This window comes from Mustela lutreola, chromosome 9 (genome assembly GCF_030435805.1).
Source record: "Mustela lutreola isolate mMusLut2 chromosome 9, mMusLut2.pri, whole genome shotgun sequence".
In the NCBI taxonomy this organism is placed as follows: domain Eukaryota; kingdom Metazoa; phylum Chordata; class Mammalia; order Carnivora; family Mustelidae; genus Mustela; species Mustela lutreola.
In genome coordinates, this window is record NC_081298.1 from 81,917,859 (window position 1) to 81,936,852 (window position 18,994).

Sequence of the window (18,994 nt, forward strand, 5' to 3'; positions counted from 1 at the left end):
TTGTGTAAGTAGTAGTTAGTGTTCATCTATCCACTGGCTCACCTCAGCTGTGCTCTCAATATTGCTTAGGTGAGTAATTCTCCTAAGAATTGCTTTTCCTTACCTGGAAGTAGGAAGCCCCTCTGATTCCCCAATTACAACCCTTTCAGACCACATGAGTCTCTTCCATCTTTGCTATGCTAACCCCCATTTCCACCCTTATTTTTTCTCTCTTAATGGCAAAGTAGTTCATTCAACTGCCCATGGGGAAACTCCCCCTCCAAATGTACTTTCCATCCCTTGTCACCAACTTGGTCTTATCAAGTAATCAATCATCACTTTATTGTGATAGTTTTATTTTCTGCTAGTTTTTTCAACAAGCATATTAACTTGCTCAAGCAAATCTCAAAAAACAAGATTATAACTCTGCCTTGACTGCACACCCTTCTCTACCACTCCTCTTTTTCATAATACAGTTGATCCTTGAACAACACTAGCTGCACTGCCCAGGTCTACTTACACACAGATTATTTCAATAAACATACATACGGTACTGCAAACATGTTTCCTCTTGTGATTTGCTTAACAAAATTTTCTTTTTAATCTATAATATATACAACATACTAGCACTAGGTGTTAACTAGGTGTTAACAAGTGTTAAACAGTTTGTTCATGTTATCAGTTAGGCTTTTGATCAAAAGCACTGTTAAATTTTTGCAGTCAAAATTTACATGCAAATTTTTAAGTGCACAAAGGGTTGGTGCCCCTGACCCCTGGGTTCTTCAAGGGTTAATTGTAGTTTATACTGTTTACATTTCCTTTCTACTCAACCACTCCGAAACCCAATACAATCTGGCTTCTGCCACTACATGAAACCTAATTTAACCTGATCCCTCTGCAATACTCAGCACTAGGAACCATGTCCTCATTAAGCCTTGATTTGGCTTCAGTGACAACTGCCCAGATCTTCCTCTTACTTCTTGGGTCAATCCTTAGTCTTCTTCCAAGTTCCTCTTTATCAGTTCTTTACATGTTGGTATACTCTCAAGTCTTTTAAATGTTGGCCTTCTTTTTTCACCCCACACTTGCCAGCAATGTTAAGTACCCATACTCACAGCCCCATATCCCATCCCTACTGTGATTTCCGTGTTTCACACTTGAGTTCCACACTAATACATTAAACATCTCCTCTTGATATTTTACATCTAATATGTCTTAAAATAATGGCTCTCCTACTTCTCCACTGTGACCCATTCTCTAGCTTAGTGATGTGAGCCAGGAACTTAGAAAGCAAACTTCACTCCTCTTTCCTTTTCTTCTCCTACTTCTAATCAGTCACAAAAATCCTGTCAATTCTAATGAGTGTCTCTGGATTCTTCCTCCCCTCTTCTTCCAGAGATATTTAAGAACGGAAAAGAGGTTCTAGGTGCTATCTAATTTCCAGTCTCCTCTCTTGACATTCCTTGATGGGCGTGGGCGGTCTATACCAACAGATAACTTACACAACTGCTAATCATCTAAGCTTTCAAAGGAAAAAAAGAATAAAAATAGAGAATTAACGTGTTACCTTCGGTACTTCAGCACAAAGGATATTAATAACTTACAAACGTACACTGATTTGGGAAAAACTGGAAATGTTTCTGGTTGACTAATAAGCACTTTGGGCAAAACTAATAGAATAAGCTTTTCCTAGATTAACTGACTGCCCATCCCACCAAGATGCGTGTATATGACCAAACACTACATCACCTTGCATTCTTCATTTGGAAATCTTCAGGCAACACTATTCTAAGGTGAAAATCACGTCCCTGTGGAAAATATTGAGAAAATTACAACGTTAAGAAAAAGTCAAACAAAATTACATCAAAAAAGCAATGTTTTTCCTTTATTTTCAAAAAGGTATCGACTTTATCCAAATCTTTACATTTGTTAAAATATATGCAATAGAATATTACATTTGAAGGAAAATAATGTAAAAATGCCAGAAACTTTGTAATTATTGGGAAACCAAAACAAAGACAAGACTTCATTTTTAAAGAGAATCAATTCACATAACAGAATGTTGAGACTGTTAGTGCAAACAAAGAAATTTAATTATTTCTTATAAACTTGGGAAAAAAGAAATTCTTTCAATTGCTTTGACTATGAAAGAAAAAAAACCAGTGTAATATAAGAATATGTAATCCATTACAGAATTCATTTTTAATTTCCTCATTGTAATAAAATGAAAGTATAGTTAGTTACACAATCTGAACATACAGACATGAAAGAAATATTTTCAAAAAACAGAATATTTAATTCTCCCACATTTGTGGACCTTTAATAAAAAAAATCACTAATATTTATTTTAACTTAAATATCTACTACTATACATTTGAATATACCAAATTTTACTCAAGAGTTTTTCTAAGGAAAGAACTGTTCTCTGAGAAATATATTCAGTTTCACTTTCTTGAGAAAGTGAATGGGTAAGCAGCTTAAACTTTATATCTTAAATAGAATAATACACATGATCTGAGCAAAGGTAAGCAGAAAAAGACAAACAGAAATATAATCTTTTACTCCAACAATATAAAATGAAAAAGAGTAATAAAATTCTCGAAAAATAATCACCATGAGAATTTTAGCACAGGCTCCCTCAAAGCAGATTCGAAACTAAAGGAACACAATTAAATGTACCCCATAACCTTTACTTTCATGATAATATTACAGTTCTGACTTTCATTACATTTAAATGTCCTTTAAAAAAATGAAACAAAATGTACTACTGACCTTTTCAAAAGGTCAAGTAACAATAATTCACTATTTCATTAAAGCACTAGAAGGTATTATGTAGTAACTTTAACCTAACTTTATAGACATCCCACACATAGATGTAAGAACAATCTGGAATTCAGAATTTACATGAAAAATAGTAAAACTACTCTGATTTGTTATCCGAAAGAATAAAATTCCAAAGTCCCTTATTTGCAAAATCCAGCCATTTTAAAAGGTCAAATGCTATGTTACATGCCATAATATTTTTCTGATTCAAGAAAATGTCCAAAACTAGCTTTTTTAGTTAAAGCATATAAAAGATGTTAATTGCTCTCAAAAAGAATTCTTCCAGGTTGTATGAAACAAAGTAATGACAGTTGCCTAAATCTGAATCACTCCATATATCCTCCCAAATAGATCAATATTAAGAACATCTAAAACAGGAGCACCTGAGTGGCTCAGTCGGTTAAGTATCCAACTCTTGGTTTGAGCTCAGGTCATGATCTCAGGGTCATGAGATCAAGGCCCACGTTGGGCTCCATGCTCAGCACAGAGTCTACTTGAGATTCTCTCCCTTTCCCTCTGCCCCAACTCTCTCTCTCTAAAATAAATAAAATCTTTAAAACAAAACAAAACAAAAAAACTAAAACTAAAACCACAAAAAACCCATGTCTCCACCAAAATCAGAAAACAGAGAACACTATAAACTTCAGACTACCTGTAGGAAGAAAAACAAACCACTTTCCAGTGGTTTTCACTCTGGAGCTCCTATACCAAGTCCTTTTAAAGAACTATGAGGTTCAGAAAAAAGCGCATGGAAGAGAGGAGACTGAACTAAGTGTTAAGATAATAATAAAGAGTTTAGTAGATCAGAGCACTGACTACGGGGAGAGAGCTTAATATGAACATAAAAGTCAAGAAGCTCATCTTGTAAAAGAAATACACATGGAGAAGATGATAAAAAGGCAGGTGGAGACATCCTTTGGAAACTGGGTATTAGGAGAAAAAGTAAGAGTGGAAAGCTAAGGCTCTTTAACAAAATAAAAATACTCAACTCCTCCGTCAGCACTACTTAAAAAATCAGCCATTAAATAAACCGCACTTTGCTTCAACTACAGAAGAAAGTATTCTTTTTTTTTTTTTTTAAGATTTTATTTATTTACTTGAGAGAGAGACAGTGAGAGAGAGAATGAACGAGGAGAAGGTCAGAGAGAGAAGCAGACTCCCCATGGAGCTGGGAGTCTGATGCGGAACTCGATCCCCGGACTCCAGTATCATGACCTGAGCCGAAGGCAGTCATCCAACCAACTGAGCCACCCAGGCGTCCCAGAAGAAAGTATTCTTAAACTAGTAATTTTATAAACTACTGCCAACAACCAAATTCACAAAGATGTTTTCATCAATGCCAAGCTACTATGAGTCAAAATGAGAATAAAAGAAAATATTTCAAGTGATAATGATACCCCATGCAAATAAAAAAACACAAGGCATAAACAAATTATAATACTGAATTATATTATCATTAGTTAAGTGTCTGTACCCAGACTCAGAAATTCAAAAAATTATGAACAGAAATTACAAGGAAAAAAAGTTTAGTTCAAAAGAAAAAAAAAGGATACTACAGTAGAATAAATTAGTAAGTGCTCAAGGAGGAATAGAGTAAAATAAAAATTTCATTAGAGGCACTGTGTTGGATAATTCAGGTAACTCTTGATCTCAGAGCTGTGAGTTCATGCCTCAAATTGGGGGTAGACAATATTTAAAATAAAATGGTTAAAAGTGGCATATGTTATGGGTACTTTACCCCAATAAGAATTTTTAGGATTTGGGGCACCTGGGTGGCTCAGTGGGTTAAAGCCTCTGCCTTTGGCTCAGGTCATGATCTCAGATCCTGGGATCGAGCCCCAAATTGGGCTCTCTGCTCAGCAGGGAGCCTGCTTCCTCCTCTCTGCCTGCCTCTCTGCCTGCTTGTGATCTCTCTGTCAAGTAAATAAACAAAATCTTATAAAAAAAAAAAAAGAATTTTTAAGATTTATTTATTTATTTTAGTGAGAGAAAGAGAGTGAGCAGGGGGAGGAGCAGGAGGAGAGAGAGAGAGTCCTAAACAGATTCTGTGCTAAGTATGAAACTCAAAGCAGGGCTTGATCATATGACCCTGAGATCATGACTTGAGCCAAAACCAAGAGTTGGACACCTAACTGACGATGCCAGCCAGGTGCCATCCTCAATAAAAGTTTTCTAGCATTTTTTGCCATTATGAAATTTTTTAAAAATTACCAAATCAGAAAATAAAATTAAAAACCATCAGAGAAAAGCAGTTGAAAAGGAAACAGGTAATGAAAATCCAACACAAAAAGAATTGGCGACCTTGAAAAGGAAAACCAAAGAGAAGAAAGAATATTTTGAATTATAATCTAAGCATACTTTCTGGAAATTCACATAATGAAATAAACTGACCATGTAAGAAAGAAGTCCTAATGACTGACTCAAATGTATCTTAATATGCAGACTTTAAAGAAAAAGTCCATTAACTTATGAGACCAAATAATATATGAGAAATAGAATAAAAGTAGCATCACACTTCTCAAAGCAAGATTTTAAAAAAGCAACAACAGAAAAGAACTTTTAAGAAACTGAGAAGATTTCTGCTTCTAGCTATGATGGAGAAACAGCAGCAGGATTTATCTTCCCACTTTAACTAAAAACTGGACAAAATATATGAAACAATGAAGTTCAGACATCAAACAGGCAGCAAAAAACAGTGATTACTGAAAGAAGGAAAACAAATGAGAAAAATCTTTATAATTATCCTGTCTTACTACCTGGAGAATTTTTCAGACTTCACAGCAAGGATAGAGAACCAAATGGAGCCAGACAATTCTCCCTGATTTGACAAAAAGGGGTGAGTTGGGGGAGGCAAAGACATGTATAATTCACAATGTACAGTACCAAAGAGGAATGCCATATAAGAAGAAACAATACATAGAGAATGAAACTGGACAATATCAGTGTATTGTTGTAAAAGTCATCAGCTAAGTATGATTGCTGTGTATATGTGAGAAAACTACCCAAGGCCTGGGAATCATGAGACTGGAACATACAAAACAATCTCAGAATTCACACAAGGCTGGGAGCAGTCATGTTTCCTCTCAGAAGAGTAGAAAACCTTATACTATAAAGGTTATCATTAAAGAGAAGTGGTGGGACTTCTCTTCTGGGAGTGCCTGAGTGGTGGCTCAGTCAGTTAAGCATCTGACTTTGGCTAGAGTCGTATTCCCAGGGTCCCGGGATCCAGCCCCATATCAGGCTCCCTGTTCAGTGGGAAGCCTGCTTCTCCTTCTCCCTCTGTTGCTCCCCCTCCTTGTGTGCTCACGCTCACTGTCAAATAAATGAGTAAAATCTTTAAAAAGAAAAAAAAGAGAGAGAGAGAAAGAGAGAGTACTCTGAAGATTACTGCCTAAGTGGTAGAGCCAAATTAATCTAGGCTAAAGTCTGTTTTGATTCTGCTAACAAAGCTTAGAAGCAAACTATGAAAAGCTTAAACTGTTTCCAAATAATTTAACTACAGTTTAGAATAAATCAAGAATATTTAAGAGAATAAAATTATCTAGCACACAATAGTTGGAATGCACAGTATCTGGCATCCAACCAAAGTATGCAAAGAAACAGGAAAATAAGATTCATAATGAAGAGAAAAAAAAAATCAAGAGAAATACAAAAATGGCAGATGATAGAACTGCTTAAAAAAATTTCAACAGTGATAACTACATATGTTCAAGAAGGTAGAGAAAAGCATGAGTATGCTAAATAGAACAGGAAAGATAAAGACAGACCCAAATCAAAGAGATGAAAAATACAATGTCTGAGATGCTATAAAGTATTAACATCAGATTAAGTATTGCAAAAGAAAATATTAGGGTACTCGAAGGCACAGAAAATTCAAGAGAAAGACACTGAAACAAGAAATGAAAAAGAACAGAACCATTAGTGAATTACGGAATGATTTTTAAATGGCCTACTATACATATATTTTAAGTCCCCAAAATGAAGGAGAAGAAGGAAAAAAATTTAAGAAATAATGGCTAAAGTTTTGCCCAAATTGAAAATATATACTCACAAATTCAAAAAGCTCCACAAACCCTATGGAGGAAAATCATGAAGAAAACTACACCTAGGTGCATCATAATCTAATCAACAAAAACCAATGATAAAAAGAAGAATCTTAAAAGCAGTCAAAAACAACACACTTACAAAGGAACAAAAACAAGAAACAGAAGAGATTTCTCATAGGCAATAATGCAAAAGAATTAAGCAACATCTGAAAAGTACTAAAAGGGAAAAAAAAATCTAGAGTTTTATAGCTAGAAAAAGTATCTTTCAAAAGGCCAAACACCATGTCAGACATAAAACCACTGAAAAAATGTATCAGTACAAGCTATGCACTACAAACAATATTAAAGGAATAACCTAAGGAAGAAAGTAAATGAAACAAGAGAAATGTGGATATACAACAAAAACTACCAGAAACCGTAAATATATAGGTAAATATAAACGACCTTTTTCTTAAATGTCTTTAAAAGGATCACTGTGCCAAACTGGACAATCTGAACAAATAAGGACTGGATTACAAACCAAGGTAGAAGATACAATATCTATGAGTCCATACTGATATAAATGATTTAATAAATGAGGGAGGGGCTCCTGGGTGGCTCAGCATATGCCTTCAGCTCAGGTCATGATCCTAGGGTCTTGGGATCAAGCCCCACATAGGGCTCCCTCCTTGGTGGGGAGCCTGCTTTCTCCCTCTCTCTCTGCTGCTCCCCCTGCTTATATACTCACTGTCTCTAATAAGTTAAAAAAAAAATCTTAAAACAAAATAATAATAAATGAGGGAGTTAAGGAATAAACCTAATCAAAGAAGTTAAAGACCCGTATTCTGAAAACTATGTACTAATGAAAGACAAGACCAAAAGAAAAAAGAAAACAGAAAAAAAAAAAAAAAAAAAAAAAAAAAAAAGACAAGACATTCCATCCATCCTCAAGGACTGAAACAACAATGTTAAAATGTCTGTAATATGCCATGGGAAAAAAAGTCTCTTCAACAAATAGTACTGGGAAAACTGGAAAGCTACAAGCAAAAGAATGAAACTGGACCATTTTCATACACCATACACAAAAATACACTCAAAATGGATTAAAGACCTAAATGTGAAATGAAACTGTAAAATCCTAAAAGAGAACACAAGGATTAATTTCTCTGACATCACCCATAGCAACATTTTTCTAAACAGGTCTGCTGAGGCAAGGGAAACAAAAGCAAAAATAAACTACTGGGACTACATCAAAATAAAGATTGTGCTCAGCAAAGGAAGCATTCAACAAATCTACTAAATGGGAAAAGATATTTGCAAATGACATACCTGACAAAGTGTTAGTATCCAAAACATTTAAAGAACTTATATGACTGAACACACACCAAAAAAACCCTAAATTATCCAAATAAAAAATGGGCAGAAGACATGAACAGACATTTCTCCAAGACTTACAGATGGCTGAAACACATGAAAAGACAGAAGCTCAACATCACTAATCATCAGGGCAATACAAACCAAAACTACAATGAGATTATCACTTCATACTTGTCAGCGTGGCTATAATCAACAACACAAACAAGAAGTTTTAGGGAGGATATGAAGAAAAAGGAACACTCTTGTACTGGGGGTAGAAATGCAAACTGGTGCAAACATTCTGGAAGACACTATGGACGTTCCTCAGAAAGTAAAAATAGAAGAACTCTATGATGCAGTAATCACAAACATTTTTAGGAATATACCTAAAAATTACAAAAACACTAATTCAAAGGGATACATGCACCCCTATGTTTATTATAGCATTATTTACAATAGCCAAATTTCAGAAGCAGCCCAAGTGTCCACTGACATATGAATGGATGAAAAAAAAAAAACGTAGTACATATATACAATGGAATATTACCCAGCCATAAAAAGAAATGAAATCTTGGCATTTGTAGCAACCTGGATGGAACTAGTGAGTATAACACTAAGTGAACTAAGTCAGTCAAGAAAGATAAATATCAGGCACCTGGCTGGTTCAGTGGGTTAAAGCCTCTGCCTTCAGCTCAGGTCATGATCCCAAGCTCCTGGGATCAAGTCCCGAATCAGGCTCTCTGCTCAGCAGGGAGCCTGCTTTCTCCTCTCTCTCTCTCTCTCTCTCTCTGCCTGCCTCTCTGCCTACTTGTGATCTCTGCCTGTCAAATAAATAAAATATTTTTAAAAAGAAAGATAAATACCAATGAATTCACTCATATGTGAAATTTTAAAAATTGAAACAAATGAGCAAAGAAAAAATAGAGATGAACAACAACAAAACAACAACAACAACAACAAAAAAAAAAAAAAAAAAAAAAATAACTCCTAACTACAGAGAACAAACTGATGGTTGCCAGAGGAGAAGTGGTAGGGTAGGAGGGATGGGTGAAATAGGGGATGAGGATTAAAAAGTTCACTTATCATGATGAGAACAGAGTAATGTACAGAACTGCTAAATCACTATACTGTACACCTGAAACTAACAGAACACTGTATGTTATCTATATTGGAATTAAATTTAAAAACTTAAATAAATATGGGAATTAAACTAACCTTCCTTACAGAAGAATTCCAGGTAAATTATATACTCTACCTTAAAAGAGGGGGAGCATAACCCTTCACTCCTTAAGTGAGAGTAACTCAGAGATTTCCTTCCAAAGAGTAAGTATGGAAAGAGGAGTTAATGCTGCAGTAGAGAAACCTGACAAACAGTGTTTTAGCCAACGTCAACATCAACAGTGGTAAATCATATTGTTGGTTTCCTCCCTTTATATTATGTAATGAAATTCTCAATGTTCCCCTCAAAAACCAATAACCAGTAACATATATCAATGGAATAGGACAGAAAACCCAAGAAATAAACCCACTCTAAAACTGTCCTTAAAAAATGAAAGTGTCTTAATAAAGGAAGATAATTATTTAAAGGAAATAAAAATTTAAAGGAAAATAAAAATGTATTGGGAGGGTTAAAAGATAAATAGAAATAAAAGATATGACAACAAGTACAGAAAAGGGAGAGGATAGGAAAGAGTACATTGCATGATTCTTGTAAGTGGTATACTTGAAAGTAGATTGTGGTAAATTATAGTAGCATACTGTAAACCCTAGAACAAACACTAAAAAAGAGACAATAGTGATATATAGCTGATAAACCAATAGTGCATATAAAATATAATCCTAATATTATTTATGTGAATCATGACAAGTTTAAGTCGTATACTATAAACCATAAAGCAACTAATTAAGAAGGAAAATAGCTAATAAGCTGATAGAGGAGATAAAAAATATTATACTATACAGTGTCTAACAAAAATGCAGAAAAATATGAAAAAGATAAAAAAACACATAGAACAAACAAAAAAGCAGCAAAATATTAGCTTTAAACTCAATGATATCAGTCATCCATTAAATGTAAATGATCTAAACATCTCAAAGCAAAAATCAGTTGATTTTTAGATTCAATAAAAAAAAACAATGTCCAGAAGAAATCCTCTTCAAATACAAGACACAAATAGATATCAAATAAATGGGAAATGATTAAACCATGCCAACACTAACCAGAAAAAAAAAAAAAAAAAGCTAGAGTCACTATACTAATATCAGAAAATAGAGATTCTAGGACAAAGATTACCAGAGATAAAAAGGGTTATTTCACAGTCATTAAAAAAAAAAAAATCAGTTCAAGAGTGTTCAACAATCCTAAAAGTTCATGTACCTAATAAAAGAACTTCAAAATATACAAAGCAAAAACTTATAGAAACAAAAGTAGAAATTGAACAATAATTATAGTTGGAGATTGTCAATACCCCCTTTCACTAATAAAACGAGTAGACAGAAAATCAGTGAGTATATAAAAAAACTCAAATAGCATTATGAACCAACTTGACCTAACATTATAGAACAATCATCCAACAGCAGCAGAATGCATTCTTTTCAAATAGACATAACATTTACCAAAATAGGTCATATTCTATGCCATAAAATAAGTCCCAATATATTCAAAAGAATTTCAATCCTACAAATTCTGTTGTAACAAATATGAAACTAAATTATAAATCAATATCAAAAAGATATCTAGAAAGTCCTAAAATATTTAGAAAGGTATACTGTTGTTCTAAGTAACCCATGGGTCAAAAGAAAAAAAAAAAAAGAAAGAAAGAAAAGAAATTAACAAGTATTTTGAACCCAAAAAAAGAAAAAGAAAATATAACATATCAAAGTATGTGTGATACAGCCAAAGTAGTGTCTGAAGAAAAATTTACAGCACTAAACAATTATATTACAAAACAGAGGGGCGCTTGGGTGGCTCAGTGGGTTAAGCCTCTGCCTTTGGCTCAGGTCATGATCCCAGGATCCTGGGATTGAGCCCTGCATCAGGCTCTCTGCTCAGCAGGGGGCCTGCTTCCCCACCCCCCCGCACTCTTACCCCCCACCTGCCTCTCTGCCTACTTGTGATCTCTGTCAAATAAATAAAATATTTTTTAAAAATATTATAAAATAAAAAGTTCTCATTATCCATGAGCTAAAATTCCACCTGAAGATACTAGGAAACTTAAGATCAGAAAACAAAGAAATATACACACATATATAGAAAGCAAAGAAAGACACAGAAAAATAAGTGATAAAAGAAAATCAATAAAATCAAAAGTGGTTCTTTGAGGAGATCAATAAAATGTTTAAGCCTCTACCCAGTTGCACCAGGGAAAAAAGACACAAAATACCGTAAGAGTGGGGACAAGAAGTAACTATAAAATATATCCATAATTTCTTTGATATTTCAACCTTTAAGAGTTGGCGCCTTATTTCTCTCCTTTTGAATATGGATGAGATTTGGGGCTTGCTATAAAAAACAGAAAAAGCAGAAGTAAATATGTGTAACTTCAGAGACTGATACCTTTTCTCCAAAAGTACCATGCAGCTTTATGCTTGATTTATCACGCATAGGGAAGCTAGTTACCATGTTTTGAGGACCCTATGGAGGTCTATTGCAGTTAAGGAACTGAAGCCTCCCAAGTCAAAGAGAAGCAGAAAACAGGGGGCTGCAGCCAATATCCATGTGAATGAGCTATCCTGGAAGCAAATCTTTAAGTTCTAACCAAGCCTTTAGAGAACTGGCATACTGGCTAACATCTTCATGACAAGTCCATAAGAAACAGTGATGCAGAACCATCCGCCTAAGTAGCTTTCAAACTTTCGATCCATAGCAAAGGTAAGATAACAAATGTTTGTTGTTCTAAGTCACAAAGATTTGGAATAAGTAGTTACACAGCGAAAGATAACCAATATAGGGAACATCATTACAGTTCCTAAATACATTCACTAAAAGGATAAGGGAATAATATGAAGTAAAATTTAAGCCAATAAATTCAAACATCTAGAAGAAATGCACAAATTCCTTGAGGGAAACAAACTGCCAAGCTCACCCAAAAGAAAAGGAATAACCCAACTGAGAAAATAACTTATTTAAATCACAGAGATCGTTCATTCTCTCTCTCTCTCACACACACACACAAACACACACACACACGCGCACGCATGCACCAAGAATCAGTAAGTTTCACAGACTATAATTTTTAAAAACAGTATTATCTAATTGTAAAACTAGAAATAACAAAATTAATAATCGAAAAAAGATTTTCATGAGAAAAATTTTTAAATCTTCTACTAAGTAACTCTTGGGTGCAAGGGATCTACAAAGTAAAATTATGTAAATACTAAAAAATGATTATGATAAAACACTACATGTCAGCATATACAGCCTACTTTAAAAACAGCGGTAAGAGGGAAAATGCAGAGCCTTAAAAACTTGTATCAGTAAAAATGTGCTCTCACAACCAAATGTGGGAAAATTTAAGCATCAAAATAAATAAGGCAAGTAAAGATTACAATCCATTAAATTATTTTTAAAACTTCTGATACAAATAAGTGGGGGAAAAGAGTTTATTCCTTATAATAAAATGACAATAAAGAAGAAAATAATGGAGTTAGAAAAATCATCATTTGGCAACCACCAAATGATGGTGGCTCAATTAAGATACTAAAACTGGTGTGTATACCTGAAAGTTTGATGCTTCAGAGTAGCTCTCTAAAAGTACTTATGAATTACAAAAGGAAAATCTGGCACATGCCATCTTAACAAGGTGATTGATCAGAGGTAACATCATCAATGAGAACCACTAACTTCACGCGCCCTAAAAAGGACACAGCATTCTTTGTGTCATCTGTGCTGAAATTATATAATCTGAATTTAATGATGAGGAAGTATTAGTCAAACCCAAACTGAGGGACATTCTTCCTAATATCCAAACCATAGTCTTAATAAATGTCAAGTTAATAGAAAACAAAGAGCCTAAGGAACTATGCCAGACTAAAGAAACAGGACAACTAAATGCAATGTGATACCTTAAAACTAAATACAATGTGGTATCTTCATCTCACTCCTTACAGGAGGCTGGAAAGGGGGGTACAAAATACGTAATTGCAACATTAACAAAATTTGAATTTGGCCTCCAGATGATGGCATTATATCATGATGAAACTTCGTGATTTTGATAACTGTACTGTGGATATACATGAGTTTGTCCTTTCCCATGAACTATATGCTCAAGTATTTAAGAATAGAGAGACACTATGTCTGCAACCTAATCTCAAACTTCTCAGAAAAATAATGTATATATACCCACCCATATATATACACGCAGAGTAAAATCAAATGGGGCAAAAGTAAAATGGTGAATTTGGGTAATTTTCATACATACTTGTTATTTTTCTGTAAATCTGAAATAACATACAAGACAAACATTTCTAAAGAAAACCAGTCCCATCAAACATTAAATAATGTGTTTATGTTAAGAAGTCAGAATTGTAGCTACAGCAAGGGTCACAAAAAAATTCATCTAATCTCAATTCTGAGGTTTACACAAGTTTTTCTCACAGGCTTCAGTAGGGACACACATATAAAGTACTTTCCTTAAAATGCCTAAAATTAGATATAACATGGCTCCTGATAAAAATGTAACTTAATCTCTCTTTAATTTTTCTAAACATTACCTGAAAATGAATCAGGTTTTCAGCTAGATAATTCAAAACTGATACTTCCAATTCAGGGAAGAAAAAGTGGATTACCTTTATTCCAGAAATACTAATGAAATTTAGCCTCTACTTTCTGCAATGGTCATAATGAATTTAAAGAAAAACTAATAAATCCATATGTACCCTCTATAATCTTTCCTTAATCACAGTGCACTCAGATTAGTTCTACCTTAATATTCTAAGGGGTGGGTAAAAGGTTCATTTAGAAAGTAAATTTAATAATTCACTCAATATTTTTGAGAGACTACTATATGTTTTGCGTAAACGTCAAAACATATGGTAATTCCTAGGATATGGCCCCAACTCTCAAAAAAGATGTTTTCTGGTGGGGTAGAGGACGAAACAGGTGAAGTTTGTGTTTTTGTAGGCACAAATTCCCAGTCCTGAGTTATAGGCATGAAAAGTACCACATGGAAACTATAGTTAAAACTCTACTGCCTATTTGAAAGCTGTTAAGAGACTTATCTTAAAAGTTCTCATCATAAGGAGGACAGCTGGGTGGGTCAGTGGGTTAGGAGGCCTACTCTAGATTTTAGCTCCGGTCAGGATCTCAGGGCCCCAGGATCAGGCTCTAGTCCTGCTTGTCACTCAGCTGGGAGTCCTCTTGAGGATTCTTTCTCTCCTCTCTCTCTCTGTCTCCCTGCACTTCTACACCCACAGGATCTCTCTCTCTCTCTCTCAAATAAATAAATCTTTTAAAAAAAGTTCTCACCATAAAAAAAAATTATAGAACTACATATGGTGCATCCGATGACCTAGACTCAGTGATCATTTCATGTCATATACATACATCAAATCATTATGTTGTATACCTGAAACAAATACTGCATGTCAATTATACTTAAAAAAAAAAAAAAAAATGAAACAGGCTTCTTTTTAAAGTTAAATTAAGTATCAAGTTTTCAAATACCCAATACTCAAACACTTAAATATTTCTGAAAGTTGAAACCATTCTCTTAATCACTATAATTAAGAGTTAAATTTTACCTCCTTCCCACTCTTTTAATGCTGACAATGTTTTGATGAGGATTGTTGAATGGAGTGTTAATCAAGGTAAGGTGGAGCAATGCAATTATTCATTTTTCTTTCAGAAAATAAAAATAATTCTGAGAACAGAAATTTTTACTCATCACCATGATATGTTTTCAAATTATCTGGTTAATTACTAAATTTTAAATTTATTATGACAAAATTGAATAATTTGTGTTTCTATATAACTGAGTTCAAATACTGAAAATGTGCATGTCTATAAAAGATTCATACATATTTTTCCAGAAAATACAGTTGATTCAATGTTAAGTTGTTTAAAAATGACCACTTTGTTTCTTTCCTCTTCCGAAATTTCTCATTTCACATAGCAAATCAAATCTTCAGGTTAGTTGCGTGTTACATTTTATAGCTAAAAGGTACTGCTGGTAATCTAACGTATTCATGATCCATATCAAAAACTGCAGGTCGTTAATTTGTGTGTAGTTTCAACAGTTTTTCCTCAAGCAGAATCTGTTAATTTTAAAAGACCAAAACAAAACAAAAAGAACAAGAAAGAAAGTATTGTGCTGGTGAGAGAGGATGCACAATGTTGAGTATACAAGTCTGGGAGCAAAAACCTATACTCAAAAATCTAACCCAGTATCCTGATCCAATGCAGAGAGAGGCGCAAAACGCGGGAGTGGAATCTGATTGCCTCGCTTTCAGGGACTCTGGCAATCATGGACAAATAACTTAACCTGCCCACTTTCCCATGCCCTGATTTACTTAACTATGAAGACTGAAAAAGATTTCTTTTAATTCTGCCTCAAAGGGCCGAGGATTAGTGAGATAACGTACTTGGAAAGCGCTTTGTAAACTTCAAACCTGTACACGTGTGTTACCACGTGTCAAGTGCACCACAGAATTAAGAAGCCGCCTGGACTCAGGAAAGGTAATTAATTCTGCTGTCAAGATTTCGTACAAAATATCGCTACAGGAAGCGCTCAGGGACACAGGGCTTAGTTGAGAGCCAAAAGGCGGTTTTTCTCCAAAATCCATTTTTGCAGGAAAAACGAGCATAATCTGAAGGGATCCCCTAGTGAACGACGGGCCACCAACCTTTGTGGGGCTCAGCGTGGGGGTGGGGGGCGAGGGGTGGTTAGAGACAAGGTAAAAATTTGCAAAACAATCAAAAAACAGTTCAAGGTGGGGCAGACGCGGAATCAGAAGGGAGGTCAAACTCAGGAAGCGCGCGCGAGGGGGCGTGGCCGTCTGCCCCGCCCCCCGCTCGCGTCCCGCGCGGGGCTCCTCTCGCCCAGTCGCTGGCCCGACGCTAGCCCAGGCCAAGGCGCGGTAGCGAGTGGCGGGTTGTCAACCACCGCAGAAGTCCTCAAACCTCCAGTCTCCGAGGAGCCGTGAGGCGCCTCCCCTCCTAACTCTCCCGCCTAAGGGCCCCTAACTGCCCCCGTAACTGACTTCCAGGGGCGGAGCTGCGCCGCGAAAGGGACGCCCTCCTAGCAATCGGGCAACAAGCTGGCGGGTACCTGAGCAGAAATGAATCCTTCGTACACGGTTTTCGCCCGGTTCTGAGGCAGAAGCAGCGGGCACTGGCGCAACAGGCTCGCTTCCATCTCCGCCATGGTCCGCAGTCCGTGGGGCCGCGGAGGGGGGAGCTATCCGCCGGCCAGGGCCCCGCACATGCGCAGTGCCGCCTGCGCCCGGGGCTTGGAGGGGCGGAAACCTGGCCTTTGGCGGGAAAAAGCCTCGAGGACCTGGCCGAATGAAATTAAGGTCTGGTGGTAGTTGCAGCACCTGGCAGAGTAGATGTGGCTCTGTAGGAGGCAGCATTGGCCCCAACAGGAGACAGGAGGGAAGATTGTTCTCAGATTCATAGCTCTAATTGAACACGATCATTCCAGCCTTGTTTCAAGAACCGTTTTGGTACTTCTGTTTCATTTTATTGAAAGACTGCTACAATTTTTATGCAGTTGTACTTCTTCCCGCATGAAATGGGACTTCTGCAACTTTGAGATTGCATTTCTTCCAGCATAAGAACTGTCTGGGTGTTGTAGTATCTCTTTTATTTACCCGGAACCTGCCTCCACTCCCCTTCTTCACTGCAGTCTGTCTCCTATTGGTCTGTTCTACAGGATCTTCTGTATGCCCTCGGCATACGGAATAATATATTATCCTGTATATATTATTATACAATGTACTATAATCCATTCAATATATGCGATGTAATTCTATGGTTTGCCAAGTTTAGTCAGATACTATTCGAGAGATGCACAAATGTGTGTGCGTGTGTATACATATGCATATACACACAGATAGATCTCCAGACTCAAGTCAACACTGTAGTCAGTTTCGGTGCACTGCACTCACAAATATCTAAAGGCAAAACATGAGGGAAGATTGCCAATTAACTTGATGAGCCAAAGTTAATTTTTCTTTGACAGCCCCTTCTCTACATTTTTTAAACTCAGGAATGGTAATTACCCATTTTCTTTTACTAAGTGTTGATTAAATAAGTAACATTACTATTTCCACAAAATCATTTGCTATCCCAGTGTTCAAATGCATTACATTTTTGAGCACTAGTTTTTGCAAAACATCATTGTAATATGCCAAAGCTATGTAAAGATGAATAAGATGTATTCCCTCCCATCTTTATTGCCCTCAGAATGGAATCTGACTTCTTGAAGATTAAAGTTGCACAACAAGTTTTACGGTACTCTGGATACCTAGGGAAAAGCAAGGATACTGCTGCAGGGGTTAGGTTTAAATTACACTAAGGCAGTGGTTCTTAAAATGTGATTCTAGAATCAGCTTCAATAACACCTGGGAAGTTGGTAGAAATGCAGATTTTCACTCCATCTCAGATCTAGGGAATCCCAAATTCTGGGAGTGAGGCCTAACCATCTGTGTTTTAACAAGCCCTCCAGGTGATGGTGATGCACAGTGAAGTTTGAGAATCTCCTCGGGGAAATGACCTACACACACACACTCAATTATGCAACTCATTCCTTAAGGATGATACTGTGCTCAACCATCACAATCATGTTAAACTATTTACATAGATGCCCAGGTTAGATCCCTGACTAGTGGTTCTCAAAGTGTGATTCTTGGACTGGCATCATCAGCATCACCTGGGACCATGTCACCCCCCAAACCAACTGAATCTCTTTAATTCTAGGAGACAAGATCAGCAATCTCTGTTTTTAACAAGCATATGTTTAAAACCTCTGTGTTTTGCTTTGTTTTTAAAGATTTTATTTATTTATTTATTTGACAGAGATCACAAGTTGGCAGAGAGGCAGCAGAGAGAGAAAGGGGGAAGCAGGCTCCTTGCTGAGCAGAGAGCCAGATCCCATCATGACCTGAGCTGAAGGCAGAGGCTTTAAGCCACTGAGCCACCCAGGCGCCCCCCAAAACCTCTGTGTTTTAACAAGAGGTTCTGATGCAAACTAAAGTTTGGAAACCATTACCCTAGACTCAGTGGTTATATTTCACACCTAATTCTGTTGTGCACGTAGTTGAAAGTCATTGCCCTAATCAAGTGAGTAATTGTCAAAGTTCTGAGCTCAGTTACCTAGCCACATTGTGACTAACTGAAGTGAACATTATCTAAAAAAGTATTAAGAATTAGAAATCAGATTAATAAGTAACATTATAAAAAGCAATAAAGAACCAATTTTACCTTTTGGAAACTTGGTGTAATCTATATAGTAATGAAATGTCCTGAAAATTAGAATAAGGAAGCCATGAAATTATAAGGATATTTTCATCCAAAAATGTCCTTCAGCTATGAAAGATAAATAAGATATGGTTGTGGTTTGTGACATTCCTTTAAAGAATCCTTTGTTGATGGGGATAAGATTTGCTAAAATAGCAATTTTGTTTCTATTAAGTAAAAAAGAGCAAGTAAATGAATTATCCATAACATGGAAATAGCTGAATTTATAAAATTTTGAGAAATAACTAAATTAACAAAAATAAATTAAAATTTACTCTAGGGGTGACTGGGTGGTTCAGTCAGTCTATTAAGCGTCTGACTCTTAATTTCAGCTTGGGTCATGATCTCATTG

General features: G+C 35.9%; 1 protein-coding gene across 6 annotated transcripts in view; it reads right to left on the reverse strand.

The window, feature by feature from the left end:
- Positions 1 to 18,994, reverse strand: part of FANCL (FA complementation group L) — a 307,120-nt gene that overhangs the window by 84,094 nt on the left and 204,032 nt on the right. For 3 of the 6 annotated variants that reach the window (XM_059187733.1, XM_059187732.1, XM_059187731.1), the window contains one exon: positions 1,729 to 1,787. In XM_059187733.1, coding sequence (XP_059043716.1) covers positions 1,729 to 1,742 — 14 coding nt within the window. In that variant the 5' untranslated portion in view covers positions 1,743 to 1,787. Of the gene's footprint in view, positions 1 to 1,728; positions 1,788 to 16,450; positions 16,594 to 18,994 lie in introns of those variants that run through there. The other 3 variants (XM_059187730.1, XM_059187729.1, XM_059187734.1) reach the window with 2 other exon arrangements.